This window comes from Meles meles, chromosome 1 (assembly GCF_922984935.1).
Source record: "Meles meles chromosome 1, mMelMel3.1 paternal haplotype, whole genome shotgun sequence".
Classification (NCBI taxonomy): domain Eukaryota; kingdom Metazoa; phylum Chordata; class Mammalia; order Carnivora; family Mustelidae; genus Meles; species Meles meles.
In genome coordinates this window covers 166,052,341-166,077,894 of record NC_060066.1, presented here as the reverse complement: position 1 = coordinate 166,077,894, position 25,554 = coordinate 166,052,341, and the positions used below count along the sequence as shown (strand labels likewise).

At 41.1% G+C, this 25,554-nt stretch overlaps 1 protein-coding gene across 6 annotated transcripts in view; it reads left to right on the top strand.

Moving 5' to 3' along the window:
* PATJ (PATJ crumbs cell polarity complex component) overlaps positions 1-25,554 on the top strand; it is a 366,180-nt gene that overhangs the window by 312,660 nt on the left and 27,966 nt on the right. For all 6 annotated transcript variants that reach the window (XM_045999612.1, XM_045999585.1, XM_045999595.1 and 3 more), the window contains 4 exons: positions 11,574-11,657; positions 18,221-18,414; positions 21,358-21,505; positions 22,828-22,914. In XM_045999612.1, the coding sequence (XP_045855568.1) occupies positions 11,574-11,657; positions 18,221-18,414; positions 21,358-21,505; positions 22,828-22,914 (513 nt within the window). The remainder of the gene's footprint in view (positions 1-11,573; positions 11,658-18,220; positions 18,415-21,357; positions 21,506-22,827; positions 22,915-25,554) is intronic.

Sequence of the window (25,554 nt, the reverse complement as noted above, 5' to 3'; positions counted from 1 at the left end):
ACTTTGCACGGTCTGTTTCATGAGGAGTGTGGTTTGCTTTGGCGTGTAATCCCCCAAAGCTAGGCTCCTTTTATCATTATTGCTTAAGTCATATATTTTTACACAAAACATCTTATTACTTTAGTTTTATTTTAAAATCAAAGCAGAGTTTGCAAAAAGTCTATGAATCACACTGAAAGAATGTTAACGAATAGTACCTCTGAATTTCCAGATTTGGGCATTTCTGATCTTATAGAATATGACTGTAAGCAAAAATATTATGCAAGCTGAGTAAAGTTTAGATAAATAAGGACCAGATGGAACTATAGGGACTTATAAAATATAATGCAAATATTATCCCATTTCCTTAAAATCTATATTTCAGTATGAAAAATTATATTCATGTTGGTGAGTATCAACCTTTTGCTAAGTCAGTCTTGGCAAGGGAACTCCATTTTAAGTAAATATAAAACAGCTTCTTCTCTAAGTTTGAGAGGGGAAAGCTTTTCAGTGTCTTAAAATGTGAAACTTTTTATATATTCATTGCAATTCTTATATTAGCTGTTTTATTGCTGTGATTTTCATTCCGCATTTTAGTTACCTATAGTGTGCAGAAGTTTGCAATCCCTGAGCTTGAGTTTTAGGATAGCTTATATACTCCATTGCTCTAACACACACACACACACACACACACACACACACACACACACACACACATTGCTGTTACTATTTCCTATGTAACTGATCATTTAATCCATACTTTTAATCAAGAGCCACTAGTGTTGCTGGTTTAACAATCATTTATTTTGCCTATGGTTTATTACCCAAGAAAATTTCAGCATTTCAAAATAGTGGGTGCTGAACATTGTGGTCCCCTTTCTTTCTCTTGGAGGGTTTGGTAGGTATGAATCTTCATACTCTACCTAAAGCGTATTAGAATAAATGAATAAATTGAGATTAAGATATAGAAACTCAGCCTTTGTTCCTTTTGTAGCAGAGTTTTATGGGGATTAGTTGAAGACCATGTTTTGAGATTCATAGAAAATCTGTGTAGTGAACACTAATTTATTAGAGTATCCAGATTTCACAAAGTGTGATTCGAAGTGTAAGTTCTTTTGACTCTTGTTGACTTCCCTTGTATGGTTGTGGCTTCTCCAGGTTTTCTGAACAGAAATGATTATTCAGCCTATGAAGTTGGCAAGCAAAACTCTATCAGTTTGACAAATATTGTACTTCTTCTAAAGCAGTAATATTTTATTATGTCCATGGTAGAAAAGTGTATATTGAATGTACACTTGATTCTGAGATTCATCCAAATTATGAAATTAAAATAAAAGAGGGGCACCTGGGTGACTCAGTCATTAACCTCTGCCTTCAGATCAGGTCATGATCCCAGGGTCCTGGGAGTGAGTCCCACACTGGGCTCCTTGCTCAGCAGAGAACCTGCTTCTACCTCTCCCTCTGCCTGCTACTCCTGCTTGTGCTCACATTCTGACTTTCTCTTCCTCTCAAATAAGTAAAATCTTAACAAAATAAGATAAGATGAGAAAAAAGTCATCTTAGAATAAATATGGCATTTATTGGCGACATTCTGCCTCAAGTCCTGTGTGTTCTTACGAGATATTGAAAGTAATCTATATCTATATATATAATTTAATTTACTATTTTTGTTTTCTATATATTTTATATTATAATTTATTATAATTAATTTATATTTAATAATATATCATTTATATTATTTGTATATAAAATTTATATGTAATATTTATATATGAATCAGTATAATATATAACTATTATATTTATGTAACTCTTATATAAATACATATTTATATTTACATTTATAGATATAAATTTTTTTATATATATGTGTAACCATAACCACTGTGGGTTATTTAGTCAAAGGTATTATTTCAGTGGCATTCATCCACAACATTTTTTTTTTAAGATTTTATTTATTTATTTGACAGACAGAGATTACAAGTAGGCAGAGAGGCAGAGAGAGAGGAGGAAGCAGGCTCCCTGCTGAGCAGAGAGCCCAACACGGGGCTCCATCACCAGGACCCTGGGATCATAACCTGAGCCAACGGCAGAGGCTTTAACCCACTGAGCCACCGAGGCGCCCCTCATCCACAACATTTTTAAAAACTATTTTATTTATTTACTTGACAGAGAGAGAGAGAGCACAAGCAAGGGAAGCAGCAGGCAGAGGGAGAGGGAGAAGCAGGCTCCACATGGAGCAGGGATCCCGATTTTGGGCTTGATCCCAGGACCCTGGAACCATGACCCGAGCCAAAAGCAGACACTTAACTGACTGAGTCACCCAGGGACCCCTGAAAGTAATCTCTTAACGTCTTGCTTCTCATGAATCAGCAAGGGTATGCCAGATACCCTTGCATCAAAGCAGAGGGCTTGAAGGTGGGGAAGATTAGCATCTTTGCAACTTGTCTTGAATCTTATTTGCCCTTTACCTTCGTAATGGGTTCAAAAATACATTTATCTACAAAACACATGGAATGTAAGCATAATAACACATCCTATAGTGAGAAAAATGCATGCAGTCTTCCATCCTTGGGCTAATCAACCTACTGGCCCACGATAGCAGGGAAAACAGAGACCTGCCTTTGTTGACAGGAGTCCTTCCATCCCTATCATAGATAGCCCATGTTTGCGTTTCTACCTGTATGTCCTTTCACGTTAGACTTCCCAGCTGTGTTATAGGACAGTATCACCAGGGCAAAGCAGCAGTAGGAAGTACAGTCAGTTTTTCTTATTCATGGTAATTGTGTTCTATAAAGTCATAGCAAACACTGAGTTAGTGAATACTGAACCATTACTTTCAGGGATGGATTCCTCTGGTCAGAACATTTTGACAGTCAATAAATACATAACCTTGTTCTACGTGTGTTACTTTTTAAAGATAGGTTATTTTAATATCTTTTATTAATTCATTAACATTGAACTCATGGCCAGCAACACATTCATAAATTCATAAATGAACAAGTTATCTAACACATGTATTTTTTCCATATGGCAGATCACAGCCTTCTCCTGCTTAGAAACATACGACAACACTTCAGTCTTGTACTTGGGAGATGTTTTAAACAGCAAAACACAAACAAAAAGCATAGAAATACAAAACATGTGGCACTAAAAAGACCACAAAAAAGATGCTTGTTCACAATATGAGAGCTGAAACACAAAGGCAACATGTCACCTTGTTCTACTTATGCTGGGAACAAGTGAATCAGGCAACTGAAATTTTTCAGCACTTTGCCCTTGTCCACAAATGACTATGAATGCACCAGGAACATTGATTTGGGGGAATGAGTGAATTTGCAAATACGGAATCCATAAACAGTGAAGACCAACTATACTTTACGAAAACAAAAAGATCAAAATACCTGGTAACAGAACTTTTGCGGTCTGGCTTAGATCTTATTTGCATTCAGATGGTCCCTTGGCCTTAGCCCTGAGCAGCCCATGACTTCAGAAAGCATAACCTGAAGGGGCGCCTGGGTGGCTCAGTCAGTTAAGCGTCCATTATGACTCTCGATTTCACCTCAGGTCATGATTTCAGGGCTGTAAGATCAAGCCACAGGTTGGGCTCTGCACTGGGCTTGGAGCCTGCTTAAGATTCTTTCTCCCTGTTCCTCTGCCCTGCCCCTCTTTTTCTCCCTCTGAAAAAGAAAGAGAAGAAAAAAAAAAGAAGAAGAAGAAGAAGAAGAAGAACCTAAAATATACTGTAGCATAATCTTTCTTGAAAAGAAGCAGTCAGGGGGCCCCTGGCCGGCTCGGTTGACAGAGTACGTGACTGTTGATCTCAGTGTTGTAAGTTCAAGTCCCATGTTGGGTGTAGACATTACTTAAAAATATAATCTTAAAAAAAAAAGAAAAAAGAAAGAAAAAGGAGCAATCTGTTGTATTCTTGGTTCACCATAAATTATAGGAAAAACAGAAATTGAAAAATGGACTGAGACTGGTGTCATTCATCCTTAGAATGGTGAATTTTGACCACTCTGGCATACATTCTTTCCTTCATGTCCCATGTAGGCTCTTTTCAACCTGAGATATGTATGTGTTGCTAAATCCTCATTAGCAATTATTCAACATCTGTTTGGCCTACACTTTGCTTGACATTATATACATAATCTCATTTCATCCTCAAACCCTAAAAGGTAGGATTTATTCCATTTGACAGAGATGGGAACACTATTTTGGTGAGGTTAAATACCTTAATAGAGGTATCACAAAGCCATAGTAAGTGGCAGAACTCAACTCTGAACACAGGTTTATGTGGCCATAGCCAGTATTCCCACTGTATGTTACTGCCTTCCATTGTTTACAGGCTGGAAAATTCCTCTGGCAGACCTGACAGAGTCTGTAGGAGGTTAAAATTGATCATAAATTTTGTGCAGCTCTTTCCAGTTTCCTTGAATCCGAGCTGGCCAGTTGACTTCCTTTGACCAGTAGTAGTGAAAGTAACTTTGAATGACCTCCAAGGCTTAGCCTCAAGGCCTTACAGTTTAACTCTTGTCCTCTTGAAAGACTGCTGCCTTGCAGACAAGCCTGACCTGGAGAGGCCTCCTGGAGGATAACACACCTTGGAAAGAGTGCTTTGGGCGAGAGGGGCCTAACTATCCCGGCAGAGCCCCCCGCCAACCTGACTACAAACCCATGTGAACCCAGCTGAGACAGCAGACAGCAGACTTGCCCCTGAGCCCAGCCCAAATTGCCAGCCCATGGTATCATAGACAAACAGATGGTTAGTTTTGTTTTAAGTCACTAAAGTTTTGCAGCAAAAGATAGCTAATAAAATAGCCACCACCACCCCCCCCCCCAAGTCCCCAGACTGATCTCTGTAAGCCTGTAAGAGTTGGGATTCTTCTGGTCTGCCATTTAGAAGGAGGGCTCATAATTCTTAGGTAGGGTCTTTGTGTCTGCATAAAACAGTGGCTTCCTCCACTTTGCGCTATGTATGAGTTCACAGAGGTCTAAAGTTTTAGAGGTGGAATGATTTTAGAAACCGTGTATTTCAGCTCTGTGCTGCACTGATAAGTGTCATGAACTGAGCAGTTTATGTAGATCCACTTGCAAAATGGGCCAGTCAGAGCTATGAGAAAAATTATCTCCTTTCACTCCCAGCCCTGGGTCCTTCTCTCCTCCTTCCACACCATACTGCCCCCCACTTTTTTCCAAATCACATTCTAATGTGATTATATCTGTGTGATTAAAATATAGTAGGGAAGCTTGGTTTTTTGGTTTGTTTGGGTTTTATTCTCCCCCCGCCCAAAGAATCTGTGCAAAGGGTTTGAGACAGAAAAGCATCATGTTCTAAAGACACTCAACCCTTTACTTACATAAGTAGAGTCAACTTTGTTCAGAGTGAAATGTTCTTTTGCAGTTTTAACCCACACTTTTCCTTTTAAACTCTCTAACAGCAGTAGACATCCCAAATCAGTAACTTAATACCTCTCCATGTGGTTTTCGGTGTAGAGGTGAACGTTGTTTTGATTTGCACAGCACTGTACCGAGCATTTTACTACCCCCACAATATGATCACCCCTCATTGGTTTGGCCTTCCTGCTGGGAAAGTCATCTACTGTACAGAAGACATGTCTGTATCATTTCTGAACAGCAACAGCCTCAGAGGGGGAACTCTATTAAATGATGTTTAAAAGAAGCATTACTCCTCTAAGACCACAGATCTGAACCAAGATTTCTTCCAGACGAAAAACAATGCCCATTTTATATACAATCTTTTTAATCCTTCTTTGGTCCTCATGGGTCTTTCTTATTAGGAGGGATTTTTCCCATAAAGCAGGGAAATAAGACATAACACTCTTTGGGGATCCCTGGTAATATGTTTTCCCCATAAGTGTGAAATTTAATGTGAATTTTTTCATAATTAAAATGTCCCTTAGGATTTTTTTGAGGAGAATGGGGGCGGGGGCTTTATAAGTATGGCAAAGATTGGATTTAATTCTAGAGTGATCGAATTAGGTAAAGCATGCCTACAAGCAGTAAAATTAAGCTATATATACATGGTCCCTTATAGGAATATCTACAACATAATTCTTTATCAAAGTTTTGCTCTGAAATGCTTACTGAAACAATCCACTGAATATCTAGAAATGTATAAAATCTCATTCTGGGGAAGAGTTCACGCACCCAGGAGTGCTTATGGATACTCTTCCGTCCACAGGAGACCCACAGTTGCTTTTCCTAACACATAGCTTCTTCAAGGGTTCTGGGCCTGTGGTGACAAAAATAAAATTGCGGGGGCGCCTGGGTGGCTCAGTGGGTTAAGCCGCTGCCTTCGGCTCGGGTCATGATCTCAGGGTCCTGGGATCGAGTCCCACATTGGGCTCTCTGCTCAGCAGGGAGCCTGCTTCCCTCTCTCTCTGTCTTTGCCTGCTTCTCTGCCTACTTGTGGTCTCTCTCTCTGTCAAATAAATAAATCTTTAAAAAGAATAAAAAATAAAATTGCGGTTTGCTGAGTATTAGTTTGTTGATGAGTTGCTCTGCCTACTTGTCAGCAGTTTGAACAGTAAAGTGATAGCAGATGGGCTGAAGTGTCTGATGACTTTGACTCTAAGGGTCCATTACTGCCTGTTGTGAAATTTTTTTTTCTTTTCTTTTAAAGATTTTATTTATTTATTTGACAGAGAGAGACATAGCGAGAGAGGGAACACAAGCAGGGGGAGTGGGAAACGGAGCCAGGCAGGGAGCCTGATGTGGGGCTCGATCCCAGGATCCTGGGATCATGACCTGAGCCGAAGGCAGACACTTAACGACTGAGCCATCCAGGCCCCCCGCTGTTATGAAATTCTTGAACAGCAATGCAGAGTTTAAATCCCTTTGGAGGAATTTGTGATTTTCAAGGGACTCAGTGATAATTAAGTCCCTCACCCTTGCCTTTTTAAATTGCTCTTTGAGGGGCACCTGTGTGGCTCAGTCAGCTGGTTAAGCATCCGACTCTTGATTTCGGCTCAGGTGGTGATCTCAGGGTGTGATCTCAGGGTTTTGTTTTTTTTTTTTTTTTTAAAAAAAACGCTCTTGGAGCTAAAGTAAATCCCCTGGAAATTCACATGAAGGGCATTTTAGTTGTATATCACTAATATTTTGCCATTAGAAGCTGGGTTGGGATTTAAAAAAAGAACGAGAGAGAGAGAAGCTTGGTTGGATTAGGATAAGATTATGACATACCTTGGTGGCCTCCTCTTTCTGGGTCATTTTGATCAAAACATCAATGCATCACGTGTATATAATTTTCTTTTATATCTGCTCCTATAGAAAGAATCGTTCAGTGAATAATCTGGGTAAGCAGAAAGAGGATGGGGGGAAAAAATGAAGGAAAGAGACAAGAATAACAGAATTAGGAGCGAGGCTCCGTGTTGGATTAGGGAGGGGGCTTACCCATCATGCTTTGTATGGTGCAAACCCCCTAACCAGGTACCAACACTAGCAAGTGAGGTCCATAGATCATCACCCCACCTCATTAAGCCAAAGTCTTCAATTTTCACTTCCACAGTTGTCTTTTTGTTCACTCTCTATAAAATGATCAGCTCATGCCCTTAAGGTTTTTTGCTGTGGAGTTGAGGAGACAATAATTCAGCAGAATTGATGCCATATGGAAAATCCCAAGTTAGCTTTTATACAAGTGCAAAATAAAATATTCAGAACAGATGAGACGCTTGCAGTAGTGGTAGGAACACAGGCTTTGGTGTTAAACAGTCCCAAGTTGGAATTTGATCTTTTTTACTTAGAAGCGGCAAAGACCTGGTCAAGTCTGAATCCTTCTGAGCCTCCACACCCGGAACTGTAAATGAGACCAATAATCCTGCACTTGCTTTCTTGTTATGAGGATTGAGTGGCATGAATGGGAAGCATGCGCCAACTTTGGCACGGAGGCATTAAATATAATGAGATGTTCTCACTTCCTTACTATGTGCTGGCACTGTACATAAAGCTTTATGTATAGATAATATTGTTAAAACCATATAAACATGAGGAAGCTAAGGCCTGGAGGGGTTAACAGTCTTCCCAAGCCCGATGGCCAAAAGTAGCAGGGCCAGTTTGAACTAAGAAATCTGACTTCAGAGACCCAGCTCATAATCGTTTATCTCTGTAGTCTCTCCTCCGTGAAAGCCAGCAGCCCACCCACAGGGAAATGATGAATACGCTGCTTCTGGAATAGATGAGTTTTAGAAGTCGTCATTGATATTGGTAGACAGAGTCACTGAGGTATTCTAGGGTGAAGGAATGTTATTTAAATTTGTGGAGAGAGGAGTGGGAGAGCAGCCACTCACAACTGTGCCAACAAGCAGTTTTGCGTGAATAGCTTCAAGAGCATTAACATTTAAGAGGATATACACTGAGGAGATAAGAATCACATGTATAATCAACTCCAGATTTTTTATTTTAAACAATAAAGGGCAGCCTTTCATTAATGACCCATTATTTCATCCAATCACAATTGTTTCAAAGTAGAAAGAAAGAAAATTTTCATGTTGCCTTGTCAAATAGCTGCCTAAAATACCTCAGTGCATTGTCTTTTTTTTTTAAATATTATTCTGTCCTGCCTCATGAAGCATGTAAGTTTAGAAAAACAAATCCATTTTTCTCTTCAGTTCACCAGCCTGCATTTCTAGCTTAGCTGTTGGCCCCACTTCTCACCTCTAGCACCCCCAGTTCATACAGCTGTCCAGAACCATAGCGTCACAACACACTTTCAGCACACAGGCACATTGTAAGAAATGTGACTTTTTTCTATTGATAGTTCAATGTGTCTCATGTGTTCTTGTATTCTCATTGATAACTTTAAGAGAAATCACAGCAGTAGTCAAGGGAAGGAATAAATGAGCACTTTGCCCACACAGACTCAAGGACCAGACAGATCATCGGCCATGAGTTTGGAAAAATTTGAGAAACAATATATTTCTTTTTTTATTGGGGTGCCTGGGTGGCTCAGTTGGCCGAGCGACTGCCTTCAGCTCAGGTCGTGATCCTGGAGTCCCGGAATTGAGTCCCTCATCGGGCTCCCTGCTCAGCAGGGGGTCTGATTCTCCCTCTGACCTTACCCCTCTCATGCTCGCTTGCTCTCATTCTCTCTCCTCAAATAACTAAATCAAATCTTTCTTTTAAAGATTTTATTTAGGGGGCGCCTGGGTAGCTCAGTGGGTTAAAAGCTCTGCCTTCGGCTCAGGTCATGATCCCAGGGTCCTGGGATGGAGCCCTGCATCGGGCTCTCTGCTCAGCAGGGAGCCTGCTTCCCCCCCACCTCTCTCTGCCTGCCTTTCTGCTTACTTGTGATCTGTCAAATAAATAAATAAATAAATAAAATCTAAAAAATAAAGATTTTATTTAGGGGAGCCTGGGTGGCTCAGTGGGTTAAGCCTCTGCCTTTGGCTCAGGTCATGATCCCAGGGTCCTGGGATCGAGCCCCACATCGGGCTTTCTGCTCAGCAGGGAGCCTGCTTCCCCCCAACCCCCGCCTGCCTCTCTGCCTACTTGTGATCTCTCTCTGTCAAATAAATAAATAAAATCTTCAAAAAAAAAAAAAAGAAGAAGAAAATAGATTTGGGGAACACCTAGGTCGGTTAAGCATCTGCCTTCAGCTCAGATCATGATCCCAAGGTCCTGGGATCAAGCCCCACATCAGGATCCCTGCTCAGTGGGGAGCCTGCTTCTCCCTCTGCCCCTTCCCCTGTTTGTGCACTTGCTCGCTCTCTCAAGTAAATTTTTAAAAATTTAAAAAAAAAATGGGTTTGGGTCTTTTCTATCTTACTTGTTTTATTTTTGCTAGAAATATTTCTTTACATTGACTTCTTGTCAATTTAATTCTGATTCTGAGGCTCCATATTTCTGGATTAAGGCAGAATCAACCTCAGTCATTTTGGTGGCCTCTGAAACTCTTGAGTTCTGGTTTCTTTACAAAGCTCCCAGATGTCACTGGTAGGCCCCTGGTCATTATCATCAGTCCTCCCAGTGATCATCAAGCCCTCTCTTACCCCGACCTTTATGATCGCAAGTCAAGAAATCCTGCTGCTTCCAAGCCCCAGTGCTTGGGACACAGAACTCCTTTCAAGGTAGGATCCATTATGCCTAGAGTCTCCCCCCTTAATCACTGCTTGCAAGGTCTTGCAACCAGCGTGTGTGTTGGGGGGGGTGGGAAATGGGGGAACACTGGGCAGTGCAGGGTTCAAATCCACACTCATGGGACCCACAGATCTGTTTCTAGTCTCCACTCAGAAGCTCTTTTCCTCTCCCAGCAGTCCTCCAAGACACCTGGCATGATCCTCTCAGCATCGTTTTTTCAGTGCCCCTCAGTTTGATAAACAACAGAAAGATCCAATGACTTCTGGTTCAGTTTTCAGCTTCATAAAAGTCCCCTACGTGTGGGGTGTCTGGGTAGAGCAGTCAGTTTAGCATCCAACTCTCGGTTTCGGCGCAGGTCAGGATCTCGGGGTCATGACGTCAGGGTTGTCAGATCAAGCCCTAGGTCAGGTTCCGTGTTCAGCTTATTGTCTGCTTCAGATTCCCTCTCCCTCTGCCTTTCCCACTCATGCTATCTCTCTCTCCCTCCCCCCAAAATAAATAAATAATTTTTTTTAAAAAATCCCCTGTGTGCTCAGCCTGAAGGGGAAAAGTTGTATGAACATATTCAATTGAATATTTTTTAAATAGTCTCACCAAAACCTATATATATATATACAATATCAGTATATGGGTGTACAGGTGTGAACTGTCTGCAGGGTCTTTAGGAAACTGCTGATGGGGATTGTCTCTGGGGTGTGGGACTGAGGGGCGGGGGAAGGGAGGTGGTCTCTTCCATAGTTTACTACCCCCTGTGGTTTTGCTTGAGTCCTTTACAGGTGTTATTTTTATAATAAAAAATGTAAGGTTATTAATTTGAAAAGATAGGAATCTTTTAAATTCACTAACCATGATCTGTGTTCATCAGCTGACACTTCCCTACCTTTGATAGTGTCCTGATTCTGTGGCTCAGAATGCTAAGTTCGGGAGTTAATTTGCCCAGAGTTACACACCGGCAGGTCAGAATTTGAACCCACAGCTGTCTGACAGTTAGGTTCATGAACGCCCTTTCCCCTCCTCCATGCTTCGTCCTCCAGGGTCATTTCATTCCACTTCAGTTCTTTTCTTTCATTGCCTGAGTAATGAGGCCTGACAGACCCCCTGCATCAGGCCACACATTTATGCCAAATCCTTGAATACTAATAAATACCTGAAACCATGTCCCAAAATATACCATAAAATGTAAATAAGAAGGACACATAGTTCACCTCAAGTTCATACACAGCAGCAATGTACAGGTTAACAGTAAAACACAATGGGGAAGTTTAACTTGAAATATTAGGCAAAGCCAGTCCTGAAGGAATGAAATAATAAACCTAGGAAAAATTAATGATACCTCTGAATATATCGTAACTGCGTGTTTTGTTTACTTTTAGGTCAAATAAAATATGACATTATTAGCGAAGAGCAAATTATGGGTTGCTGCCTATGGTTTGGTTGTTTGTGTAAGGAAGCATTTATGGTTGTTGAAAATTAATAAGAATTTGTTTTTTATAGGACGCTATAGTTATACATGAAGTCTATGAAGAAGGAGCAGCAGCCAGAGATGGAAGACTTTGGGCTGGTGACCAGATATTAGAGGTAGGGGAGTATGAATTTATTTAATACTAGCAAATACAGGGGTACCTGGGTGGCTCAGTTGGTTAAGTGTCTGACTCTTGATTTTGACTCCAGTCATGATCTCAGGGTTGAGATCCAGCCCTACTTCAGGCTCCCCGAAGAGCATGAAGCCAGCCCCTGCTTAAGATTTTCTCTCTGTCACTCCCAGCCTGCTTAAAAAAATAAGTAAAAGTTTTTTAAAACTAGGGGGCGCCTGGGTGGCTCAGTCCTTAAGCCTCCTGCCTTTGGCTCAGGTCATGATCCCAGGATCCTGGGATCAAGCCCCGCATCGGGCTCCCTGCCCAGCAGGAAGCCTGCTGCCCCCACTCTCTCTGCCCCTGCTTGTGTTCCCTCTCTCGCTGTGTCTCTCTCTGTCAAATAAATAAAAATCTTTAAAAAAATTTTTTTAAACTAATATAAATAAGTAAATAAAAGCTTTTTAAAAATACTAGCAAATTCAATTCCTTTACTGAACTACAAAGTCTGTTCACTCACTGCCTTGTACTTAACTTTATCCTCATTTGTCTCTCATTTAGCAGAACATGTACCTTTTTTTTTTAATGTATGTTGAATAACTGTCATCAAAATCATGGCATATTATCTAAATCTGTGAAAGCTTTTTTTTTTAAAGATTTTATTTATTTATTTGACAGAATGAGATCACAAGTAGGCAGAGAGGCAGGTAGAGAGAGAGAGAGAGGAGGAAGCAGGCTCCCTGCCAAGCAGAAAGCCCAATGCGGGACTCGATCCCAGGACCCTGAGACCATGACCTGAGCCGAAGGCAGAGGCTTAACCCACTGAGCCACGCAGGCACCCCTGTGAAAACTTTTTTAAAATTAAAGTTCTGTAGTTCTAATAGTTCTATAATCCTCGTATCAAATGAGAGTTTGAGTTTTACTTTTTTGTGCCCCTCCATCTGTCTAAATTCTCTCCTCAAAACACAGACACATATGCATAAACATGCACACCTGATATTTTAAAGACTTTTATTGCAGTTTTAAGTATTGTTTTCTTACCATGCCTTACCTCTTTTGTCTTCTAGTTGATGAAAATGTAGGATATTCTCCTTTTAGGAGGTACATGGTACTTATTAATAAGTCGAAATGATTAGCTTGCCTCTTTCAAATGGACTCTCAATTAGCAAAGGCGTTAAAGTCTTTAAAAAAAAAATGCCAAGGCAGGCATTGTCTGAACTAGGGAACGGATGAATGGCAGGTCAATGCCAGGCATTCTGGTAGGTGGAACGAAAGAGCTTTTTTGATGGTGTGAAACCTTTAGGCAACATTTATTTCTTTCATTGGATGAATTTAATTGAACAGTTAACATTTTATGGTGGGCATGTGCATTTTTGCTTTGCAACTTTAATATAGCACATTATGAATGACATCATAGAATTTTATTTTCCCTTTGGTGGTTCAAGTCTGCCTCCCAAGATGAAACCACAGATATAATTAAGGGTAGAAAATATAGGCAAGAAGGAGTTAAAGGAGAGGCCAGGCTCATTACAAATTAAATTCAGGGTTTCTCTGCAGACTTTTACTATGCTGCATCATTGGATTAGGACATATTCCCAGTACATTCATTAAGGCACAAGTGTATGAGGTTAGAAAAATAAGCAAGACCTCTTTGGGAATTGGCTTGACTGCTTTAGCATACAGCACCATTTTTTAGTGGTCAGAAGTTTTGAGGGGGTTTTTTTTCCTCCTTAGATTTTCTGATTAACTGGTGTTATCATAATTGGCTTTGTAAAATAAATAGATTGAATATTCAAGAGTACAGATGCACACACGCCTAGATACTTGTGTGATCTGTAAGCCCACGAATGATTCTATAATGAGCATTTGAAACTAAATCTAATATATGCATTTCCTTGATTACGGTGATGGTTGTATAGGTTTAAATGACATGAATTCGGGGCGCCTGGGTGGCTCAGTGGGTTAAGCCGCTGCCTTCGGCTCAGGTCATGATCTCAGGGTCCTGGGATCGAGTCCCGCATCGGGTTCTCTGCTCAGCAGGGAGCCTGCTTCCCTCTCTCTCTCTCTGCCTACCTCTGTCTACTTGTGATCTCTCTCTGTCAAATAAATAAAATAAAATAAAATAAATCTTTAAATGACATGAATTCATGTATAAATTGTACACTTTAAATATACATTATTTCAGGGCTCCTGGGTGGCTCAGTGGGTTAATAAAGCTTCTGCCTTCGGCTCAGGTCATGGTCTCAGGGTCTTGGGATCGAGCCCCGCGTGGGGCTCTCTGCTTGGCAGAGAGCCTGCTTCCCCCTCTCTCTCTGCCTGCCGCTCTGCCTACTTGTGATCTCTGTCAAATAAAATCTTTAAAAATATATATATAAATGAATAAATAAACTTTATTTCTTAATGTTATACCTCAATAAAAAACTTTTTAAAACTCTGTTTGTATTGGATAGAGCGTAGCTGTAGCTGCTGTCTTCCATAAAGGATATTCATCTATAGGCAAACACTCAGGACAGGTTAATATGAAGAAAGCAATTAACTGGAAGGAGAAATTGAAAACTCAAACCATTTCCTGGCACCCAAGTGAATTATATTACCCAATATGTACTGATGGTCTGCACTTCTCATTAAAGATGACCAGGACATAATGTAACATTGTGTGTCAACTAAAAAGTTATTATTATTATTATTATTTTTTATTGGTCAGGACAGGCTGTTCTTTTACCCCAGGCAGTACAAGAGTATATGGTGTGTTTAGTTAAGAAATAGCTGTTTGGTCAAGTAACATGTTTCCTTTTAAGCAGCTTAGGCCCCACATTTGGACTTATTCTGGTTGTGGCTGATGTGTATAGATGCATAATGAAGCATAATCAGCCTGTGGCCTGCAGCTTTGCCTTAAGAACACAGGCCAGCTTCGGTGGTATATTTCAAGACCATGAAACCAGAGAATTCTGCACCAGTGCTTTCCAGACAGTAACCTTTCTGCTTATGAGTACTCCACATTGGCAGCTGGCCTTTCATGGCTTTACTTCTATCCTCATATTAAAATTAGGACAAGCCATGGGGCACCCGGCTTGCTCAGTCAGTAGAGCACACGACTCTTATCTTGGGGCTGTGGGTTCCAGCCCCATGATGAGAACAGAGATTGCTTAAAAAAAAAAAAATTGGGGGGCACCTGGGTGGTTCAGTTGTTAAGTGTCTACCTTCGGCTCAGGTCATGATCCTGGGGTCCTGGGATCACGTCCCACATCGGGCTTCTTGCTCCATGGAGAAGCCTGCTTCTCCCTCTCCCACTCCCCCTGCCTGTGTTCCCTCTCACAGTGTCTCTGTCAAATAAATAAATAAAATCTTTTTTAAAAAAACAAAAAAAACCAATTGGGACAAACCAGATTTTGCTTACAAAGATATAGTCCAGTAATGTTTTGGCATGGCAAGATTAATGATTCTATAATTAGCATGGACTGACTTCTTTCTGATTCTGCTTTTAAAGTCAGTCCCTCGGGGCACTGGGGTGAGGCCCAGTCTGTTCAGTTTCAGGCTTGATTTCAGCTCAAGTCATAATCCCAGGATTGTGAGATCGAACCCTGCATTGGGCTCCACATTGGACGTGGTGCCTGCCTAAGAGTCTCCCTTTCTCTCTCCCTCAGCCTTTCCCCACCCCGCAGGCACATGCACGTTCACTCTATCTTTCTAAAACAAACAAACAAAGTCCCTCATCTAACCCTACCCGTACCTCCATTATCTTCTTCTATTTTTTGTGTAAGTGGGAACAGAAAGAGTCGGAAGGCTAATGCCTGGTTTTCCCTGTGAACTAAAATAGCAAGGAACTGCTGCCTGGTTTGGTGATTCTTTCCTTCCAAAGCAGTGGTTCACCCACTTCCTTGTCCTACCCAAGTGACGTGATACACTCCCATTGACAACTGGGCCCTCCTATGGCTCTTTGTCTCAAATAGGGAGCCCTGCTATTACCACTCCTACAATCAGTGCTCTAAATAATGCACAGAGTGCTTCTGTAAGGCACTTAAGGCAATACGTCACTCCACAATATTGAAGCTACACAGTGGTATTTCTTTTAACGATTACTGGTGCATTTAGTGGTGCCTCTTGATAAGCAGAGGAGGAAATGAAAACTATGAACTTGGAGCAGATCACTTGGATTTGAGCAAGCATCTTAATGCTGGAATTTAGTATGAATTGCTTTTATAATATTAGTTTCATGACAGTGCTTCTTATTGGATGTATAATTTGTTAGGGCCCTTTGAAAAGGTATTTTAGAGGCTGGAGAGACTTTACCTTCCACCTCTGGAAGTACTATGGTGCAGTGGATTAACAGAAGTGGTCTTGTGCGCCATCTATTGGAATATGGGGAAATAATCCGCTCAGGCCACATTTTCTAGAGGCGCTGTTTTCTCCCTTTGTTCTATGGATTTACCTCTGGAACACTGAGAATGCAGCATGGGCCTGAAATTAACAGCGGATGTTGGTGCTGGCAGAAAACAATCCTGACTCGGGTTACTTCAATCCCTTGTGAATTCCCAACTCATAACTTAATACTGAGCTTACTGTGGGCCAGGTCCTGTGCCCAGGGCATTAGAGGGTATACTTCAGGTAATCCTCGCAACACTAAGTAGATACTGTCTCCAACTCATACAGGACACCGTTGAAGCTTAAGTAAAGTATCTGAGGTTTCACAGAGTAAGTTAGAATGAGCACTCAAACTGAAGCCCATCTGTATTCAAAACCCATGCTTAGCCACTGTTTTTTGGTTTAAAAAAAATTTTTTTTTTTAAGTCAGGTCTACGCCCAGTGTGGGGCTTAAACTCACAATCAAGAGTCACGTGCTCTGCTGACCAAGGCAGTCAGGCATCCCTTAACCACTGTCATACTGGGTGTAGTTAATCTAAGTGAGAACGTGGACCCAAGATATACCAGAATGGGGGGGGATACAGCTTGAAAATTAGGCTTTTAAAACATTTTTCTGGTTCACCAAATCAGCTTCAAAGAATAGCTCAAAACTCACCTTCTCCAGGAAGGGCTCCTTGTTCTCTTCTCCCTTGTCTGTAACCATTCTTCATGCCACAAGTCATTCATCTCTAGAATGTTAGAATTGGGGAAGCCTGAGACCAATCCCTCACTGGACAGATGAAGGAGTGGAGGAGCAGAGATAAGCCTGACCTGCCCAGAACACACAGGGATGGACTAGAACGTGGAGGAGAACCAGCATCGTGAGGGAACTCTTCCATTCTGCTATACTCCCTTGGCCATGACCTGGGCCTGTTCTTCCCTTTGGCTCATTTCCTAGCTGTGACCTTGATGGAGTGACCCATGACTCCCTCCCGTTGAGTCCTCGGCCATTCTGCTCCTCAATTTCTCCCTTGTGTTAAATCCACTCATCCACAGCACTGCCTGATTCTCTCTGTGGCAGGGGCTCCCGGAACTCATTCTGAGAGGAAGTTTAGGCAGAATAATATAGAGACTAAAGGTGGGAAGACAGTCTGGGTTCAAACTGTGACTCCATCTGCTTGCTGTATAACCTTGGTCAAGTCTCTTAGCCTCTCCATGCCTTACTTTCCTCATCTGTAAAATAGTAATGGCACCTATTTCAGAGAGTTAGTGTAAGGATTAAATGAGTAAATATTTATAAAGGGCTAATTCACAAGCACTACACAAACATTTGTTAAGTAAAAAATAAATAAGGAGCATCTGGGTGGCTCAGTTGGTTCAGTGTCTGCCTTCAGCAGGCAGATCCTAGAGTCCTGGGATGGAGCCCCGCCTCGGGCTCCCTGCTCGGCAGGGAGTCTGCTTATCCTTCTCCCTTTCCCGCTGCTTGTGTGCTCTCTCACTCACGCTCTCTCAAACAAATGAATAAAATCTTTAAATAAATAAGTAAAGTAAGTAAGTAAGTTGGCTATGATCTCCATGTAGCAGACAAGGAAACAGAGTCTTAGAGGTTACATGGCTTGTCCTGATTCTCGTGATTTGCCAAAAACAGAGCCATGGCTTTCCTCAGTGCTGGTTCCAGGATAGTTTGCCTCTGATTCATGTCCTGTTTGTGCTCACTCGGATCCAGGTTCAGAAGAGTGTACCTGAAAGTGTTTTTGACACTGTGGAAGGTCTCTCATTTCCTTCCTACTTATTCCAAAGTAGTTGTGATGTTCGCAGTTAAGAGTGAGGATGTCAAATTCAATAAGCAAATGGAGTCTAAAAATGCTGACCAAACACTAATGTTTATTTCCCTTTTGACCTCAGTTAAATGAGCCAGTCAGCCCCTTCCACCCCTCCTGCTCCCTCTCACCCTCCCTCCCCAACCATGTTGATCCCATAGTAAAGTTCACAGCTATGCAAAATTGCATTGTTGTGTGTACTAACCTTTTTGGGTGTGGGGAGAGTATAAGAGTTAACCTCCCTTATATGTGAAACAGCTACTACTACTAGTAGCCACTGCCTTGGTGCCTTGGGAATGGCTGGAAATTTCTAGAGGTTTTTCACTGGTTAAATTAAGGAGCTCAGCAGACAGAGCAGGCATAGAGGCCTCTGCTCTCAGCAGCCCATCTCAGATGCCCGTTGTTCCAGGTTAATGGGATTGACCTGAGGAGCGCCGGCCACGAGGAAGCCATCACAGCCCTGAGGCAGACCCCCCAGAAGGTGCGACTGGTGGTGTATAGAGATGAGGCACACTACAGGGATGAGGAGAACTTGGAGATTTTCCCCGTGGACCTGCAGAAAAAGGCTGGCCGAGGACTGGGTCTGAGCATCGTTGGGAAGCGGTAAGGAAATACAAGTTAGGACAGATTGGCCTGTCCCCCCAGAGCCCTAGGGAGCCTGTGAACACCAGCAGAGAAAGTCTTGTGTAAACTAATGATATGGTTTCTAAAATTAACCTATTTATAAATACTAGAGTGACCTAAGTCATGTTTCCGAGCGAGATCTTAACCAAGAAAAGTATGTCATATGAAGTTAGAACTCAAAACCCAATCAACACAAACTGTATTTGTTCCCATATAGAATAAGAACAGAATCAAAAAGGGATTTTCAGGGGCACCTGGGTGGTTCAGTCATTAAGCATCTGCCTTTGACTGAGGATGTGATCCCAGGGTCCTGGGATTGAGCCCCACATCGGGCTCCCTGCTCAGCAGGAAGACTGCTTTCTCCCTTTCCCCACCTTGTGTTCCCTCTCTTGCTATGTCTCTGTCAGGTTAATTAATTAATTACTTAATTTTTTTAAAAAAGGATTTTTTACCTTGGAGTCCCTTAGCTTTGAGGCTTGCATGGGGTGAATTAAAGCCACCCTAGCCAAGAAACAGTTAATATCAACAGATACTACCATGTGAATTTCATGCTATGTTACCTACACCTAGTTGGTGAGTTTAAAAAACTAGCTGAATAGATGTATTTGAGAGACAAATGTGCATTATTCATTACTATAGTTTTCATTAAGAAAGATGCCCCCAAAAGAATAACTTGCAACAAAAATGTAGGTGGATCCTGTTGGCTAGGTCTTTCTTTCGAAGTCTGGGCTGCTTACCTATTTGGTGGTCATTATTGAATAACAGTAGTACGTAAGAGAAATAAGTAATATCTTGAAACTGCAATTCCAGCTCCTGTGGTTTACTGGTTTTCGATATTTAGTGTGTCTTTATTCCAGCATGGCTACAGGGTTTCCAGGTGACACCCCAATATGGCCTTAAATGGTTATCAACCATCTTCTGAGGAAGAACTGAAGTTGGTTTTTTATATATTATGTCCTGTGCCCTCAAAGACCTCTGATGGCTAGCCTGATACTTTTTTTCAGCCCTCCAAGCCTTTTTTTTTTTTTTTAAGATTATTTATTTATTTATTTGAGGGATCACAAGTAGGCAGAGAGGCAGGCAGAGAGAGAGAAGGAAGAAGGCTCCCCACCGAGCAGAGAGCCCATTGTGGGGCTCGATCCCAGGACCCTGAGATCATGACCTGAGCTGAAGGCAGAGGCTTAACCTGCTGAGCCACCCAGACACCCCATCCAAGCCATTATTAAAATAAAAACATTGGAGACAATTTTTGAGAGCACTGACCTTGTGCCAAGTATCATGGTGTCGTGGTCTCATTCTTCAGCACCATTAAATCATCACTCTGAAAATGCATTTTATTTTTTTTTTAAAGATTTTATTTATTTGACAGAGGTCACAAGTAGGGAGAGAGGCAGGCAGAGAGAGAGGAGGAAGCAGGCTCCCCACTGAGCAGAGAGCCCGATGCGGGGCTCGATCCTAGGACCCCGAGATCATGACCTAAGCCGAAGGCAGAGGCTTTAACCCACTGAGCCACCCAAGCGCCCCTGAAAATGCATTTTAAATCAGAAAAGCGGAGACTCCTGTTTCTAAATAAACTCACCGCACACCTGACAGAAACTATGCTGAAGTTTGCTTGGTGGTTGTGACATACACATGCCTGGAGAGATTCCGCGTAGAGGAGTGTTTTTTTACTTTATTGTCTCCTTTTACTTTATTGTCTCCTACACTCTTCATACAGCACTAGTACTTCAGATTGATTTGTAAGGAACATTCACACTCTTGAGCCCAGAAATTTCCATTGTGAAGGTTCAGGTGCATAAGCTCTCATGTTCGTGATTCTTTGACTTAGCTGTTCCACAACAGTATCCATTACACCTTGTTTGCTGTAGCTAGTGAATGACAGTAACCTGTGTCTTCTTTATTAACAGTTTACTTATCACGAAATTGAAGACCATCTGTAGAATAGTATACAGCCCTTAAAAAAAAAAAACAGTGAGGAACCCCCAAGTGCTGTAAAGCCCAATCCAAGGGTGTATCAATTGAAAAAGATAAAACAAGGGGCCGCCTGGGCGGCTCAGTGGGTTAAGCCTCTGCCTTCGGCTCGGGTCACGATCTCAGGGTCGTGGGATCGAGTCCCGCATCGGGCGCTCTGCTCAGCAGGGAGCCTGCTTCCTCCTCTCTCTCTACTTGCCTATCTACTTGTGATCTCTCTCTATATATCAAATAAATAAAATCTTAAAAAAAAAAGATAAAACAAAACTGGAAGAAAAAACTGGAGAAGAGTGTGCGTGTGTATATGTTCACACACATATGCGCTGTACGTACATGCATTTGCTAAAGTATACACAGAATATCTCTAGGAGATACACAAGAAAAAGGTAACATACTGGTTACCTCTGGAAAAGGAACTTGGGGGCTGGGGAATAGAGGTGAGAGGGAGACTTTTCGACCTCTTTCTCCACTTTCTACCCTCTTGAACTTTGAGACCTACATTTATTTATTCCTCAGACAAGTAAATATAATTAAAACCATAATAAGGGAAGGAATAGGAAGGGTGAGAAACTAGAAGCAGATCAGATGCTAATAATTGAGCTGATCGGTAAGGAAACAAGTTGTATATTTTAAGAGTACTTAACTCTACTTTTTAAAGTGAATTTCCATTTCATTTCACTTAAGATTATCCTCTTGCAGAAATGATGCCCTTGGGCTGATAGAAATGAATATTACAGTAGGCAGCATAAATAGGTATAAACTATTTAAAGGGCAAGCACTCTGAGGTTTATCATGTGGGAAGTTAGTGGATATTACTGGATGAGACGGTTTGGGGGGGGACCCTTATTCCAAGCTTTAGGATTTAGTGAAACTGTATAGAATGTCAGTAATCGCAGACTGACTCAGGAATACTAAACCGTGCCATTCCCTGCTGCTTGGTGGTATCCACAGAAATGGAAATGGAGTGTTTATTTCTGACATCGTCAAAGGTGGAGCTGCAGACCTGGATAGGAGACTGATTCAGGGAGATCAGATCTTATCTGTGAACGGGGAGGACATGAGAAATGCCTCACAGGAGACGGTGGCCACTGTCCTCAAGGTAAGTCCTCAGGCTGCTCTCCCCCGGCTGGTGTAACTGAAGTCCAGAGGGACCCATTCTAATCTAGCTTGGTGATAAAATGGGTTGACTTTATGCTAATTCTAGTTTTCACGAGAGAGCTAATCTCTGATTATTTTACCCCATCATAAATAGCTTTACAAGAAAGCTGTTATATTGACTAACAGGACTGATGAGAAACTTCTTGGAGGATTTCTGAGCTTCTTTTTCTGCTTGTGAGAAACCAGGTACCCATGATTACCCTCTAAATGCTCTAAATGCATTAGATGGGGTAAGTTCTCCCGGAGTCAAAAAATTTATACTTCTGTCTCTAAAGCTATATTGTCATGAATGTACCAAATTCAGCTTTTATTGCTGGAGGGACCATTAAAGATTATCTAGACCAATTCCCATTTCACAAATGAAGTTTGAAAAAGTAAAGCAGGATGTCCAGGATGACAAGGATCTGCTTGAGTGGTTTTCCCACCACCGACACAGTTTTTCACTGAAGTTGTAGAGAGGCTAGGTTCAGAATTCCCTTCCAAGTGTCTCTGCCCCATGGACACAATCTCCCTTGGCAGAAACTGATTAATAAAAATTCTTGTAAATTTCTATTCAACTGTAACCAGCTGCATCTCACACTGTTTCACAAATAGCTGTGGAAGCTTTTGCAAAGACAAATGAACCTTGTTTATTTTAAAATCCTGATTTCCTAGTATAGTCAGCTATGAGTTACGACTTATGAGGGAATTTGTTATTTGTAAATTATCTCTATGATTTTTCTGTCCTCCATTCACCACTTTTTCTTCATTATTTCACTGCTTGTGAATACTTTCATCAGAAGGGAGAAGGAAGAGGTGAATTGAAATGTAATCCTCGGGGTGCCTGGGTGGCTCAGTGGATTAAGCCACTGCCTTCGGCTCAGGTCATGATCTCAGGGTCCTGGGATCGAGCCCCGCATCGGGCTCTCTGCTCCGAAGGGAGCCTGCTTCCTCCTGTCTCTCTGCCTGCCTCTCTGCCTACTTGTGATCTCTCTCTCTGTCAAATAAATAAATAAAATCTTAAAAAAAAAAAAAAAGAAATGTAATCCTCTTACCATAGTTAAAGAAGTCATGAAGTTATGAGGTGAATACCATGGAGTTGATGAATTTTTGTTATTTTGTGTGGGGTTTTTTTTTTTTTTTTTTTTTGATTACTGATTTTCCTTTATCCCCTCTTGCTTTCACCACCCATTTACAGTTCATGGTGCAGAGATGAGTGGAAGCTCTGCTATGATCATTTAGAATGTGAATGCTGTTTCTCACCTCTCTTCTTGTCCTCCCAAGTGTGCACAGGGGCTGGTGCAGCTAGAGATTGGAAGACTCCGAGCTGGTTCCTGGACCTCCTCGAGGAAGACCTCACAGAATAGTCAGGTTGTTGATGGCTTCCCGTCAGACTGACTCACTCACCTATCCCCACTGGGAGAAAGCCCCCCATTTCATAAATGATTGGAAATAATGTGTACTAGACAGCATATTCACAACACCACGTTCAGTGCATTTTAATGTGTTTGAAATAAAAATGGAAGGTAGAATGGAAATTTGTTAATATTTGTTAATCCCTAGATTTTTCTCTCCTTTATTGCTCGCCAGTGTTTCCTTAGAACCATTTTTCTCGTCCACTAGTAGTTCTGTATTGCCTACGCATGCATGCATGTACACAGCTGTGTTTATTTAAAAAAAAAAAAGAAAGAAGCAACATCTGGTGGCAATTTGACCCTCATTAGCACAACATTGTTCCATTCATTCAATTAAATATTGCTGTAAAGTTAACTTGTGAATAGCCACTCACACATGCTGAGGGCAATTAATGGCATATTCCTAAGAGAGCGAAGTGTAGGGGGTTCTCCTCTGAGAGGAAGGCCTTAATGGGTGATATTTTTTAGGTTAGCAAACATCTTATGTTTATTTGCAAGGCTGATGTAAGTGCCACTTTTGTTTTTAACAAAGTATATTTCAAAGTTTGGGGTTTTAGTTTTGTTTTCATTATAATGGCTTACAAAATCAAGATGGTAGACTACATGTTTGTCCCATTTGGTACATAATGAAGCTGTAGAAACTTAACTTGTGACCTCCATCTCCTTTGTGAGTTATAGATGGGCCTTTTTTTTTTTTTTAGGTGAAAAGCATGAGTTTTGGTCCTCTCCCTCGTTGCCTTAGACTTAAAACCTCTCCAAAGCTTTTGTTCAGAAGTCCTTCTGAGTTTGTGATTAGCCCACAGGTGTTTCTGGAATGCTATGAACTGCCTCTTTTGCTCCACTGGTGTTAGAAAATGGGTGAAGAAAAATACCATTGTTCAGCTAGGATCGCAGACTAGGTGTCTTGTCTTAGAGAATCTGCAAAACAGTGAAACCCCGTAAACATCATGTTAAGCTTAGAATATGTTTTCTCTTTCATTTCTGGCCAGTGCAATTAGCAGCAAATACCACAGGCACTAAGACTCAGTGCTGTGGTGGGACTCCAGGAACAAATGGTTGATGATGAGTCCGAGCAGACTTGTATCAACAGTGGAAACTTAAGATGCAAAAATAGTTGTCTTGGCTTCTTTCTTAGTGGAAGGTTCTCTTGTTGAGTGATTTCACTAAAGCCTTGTTGTACGCAGGTTAGAATTCAAACTGAACGATAGTGGGGATAAAATTTTTCTTCCTTGGAGAATATGGGAGGGTACTACAGAGGAGGCTCCATTGGATCTCACTCCACAGGGGGTTTGATAGGTTGAAAAGAGGGAGAGGGGTCCCAGACAGATGGAATAGCATATGCAAAATTATAAAGGGATACAAAGAATTCCAACACTTTAAGAAAGATTTGAACTGAAGGATGAGGTAGGAGGTAGAACTAGATTTCTGCCCTTGAGGAACATGTGTAAGAACGTCTTAGTGACTAATAAAGTTCACAATCAGGTTAAATACAGAGCTAACAAATTTAGAAGCTCTATTATTAAATGTCAATAAAACCATCATCACCATTTAGCTGATCTATGAATGTGAGCTGTCCTATTTTGGAAACCTAAGACAAAGTATCAAACACTTTCATCTAACCACCTTGCACAGAATTTTTACCTTTGGGGGAAGAAGTTTAATTCAGCTTTAAGAAAAATAGTAAATATGTTTTATCCTTACTTTGTCCTTAAAATTTTGGCTGAGGTGATATGAGAGTCTGCAGTGATATTTGGCTCATTGAAAGAAGGCTCATAGCTGGCTGTGAAAAGGAAATGTCTTCCATTATCCAGAGCTGAAGACCAGCCCATGACCTGACCAGAGGAAAAGAGGATCCCATTCCCAAACATTTCTACCTTCAGACCCTGTAGGGGCACAGATTTTTTTCTAGGCAGTTAGAAGATGGGGAGGTAAACGTCTTCTTCTGAGGGCCAAGGAGAATTATCATTTGTTAGACTTGGCCTAGAAAAAGTGGGTCCATTAAGGGGAATCTTCTGTTCTTGGGGCCACTAGGCCTCTTTTTTAAAAAAGTCTTTTCCACCAACCAGAAAAGAGTGCCTTTACTCTGCAGAGGAAGGTGTGTATGGAAAATCACTTGAGAAATCTTTTCCTCGGATAACTGAGGGAACCCCTTCAGGCACAGTTCATGTTTATAAAGGCTGTGGGAAACACATTGTTCTAAGATTTTTTTAGCAAACATTATAATGTGCTGTACTCCCTCAATTCTGAATATTTATTATAGCACTATTGATTTAAATCCTATCCTTTCAGGAAAATATAGAAAATACTCCTTTAAATATATATAATATAAATATATTTATATTTATATAATATATATTTATATATATATAATATATATATTTATATAAATATATATAATATAAATATAAATATATATATTATATATATATTTATATATAATATAAATATAAATATAAATATATATACCCATTGTGAAGTATATGATGTCTATAACTTACTTGAAATGAATTTTTGAAAATTGATGAATAGATGAGTGGTTATGTGATAAAGAAAATCCAGCAAAATATTGATGGTGGGATCTAGGTGGCATGCATAT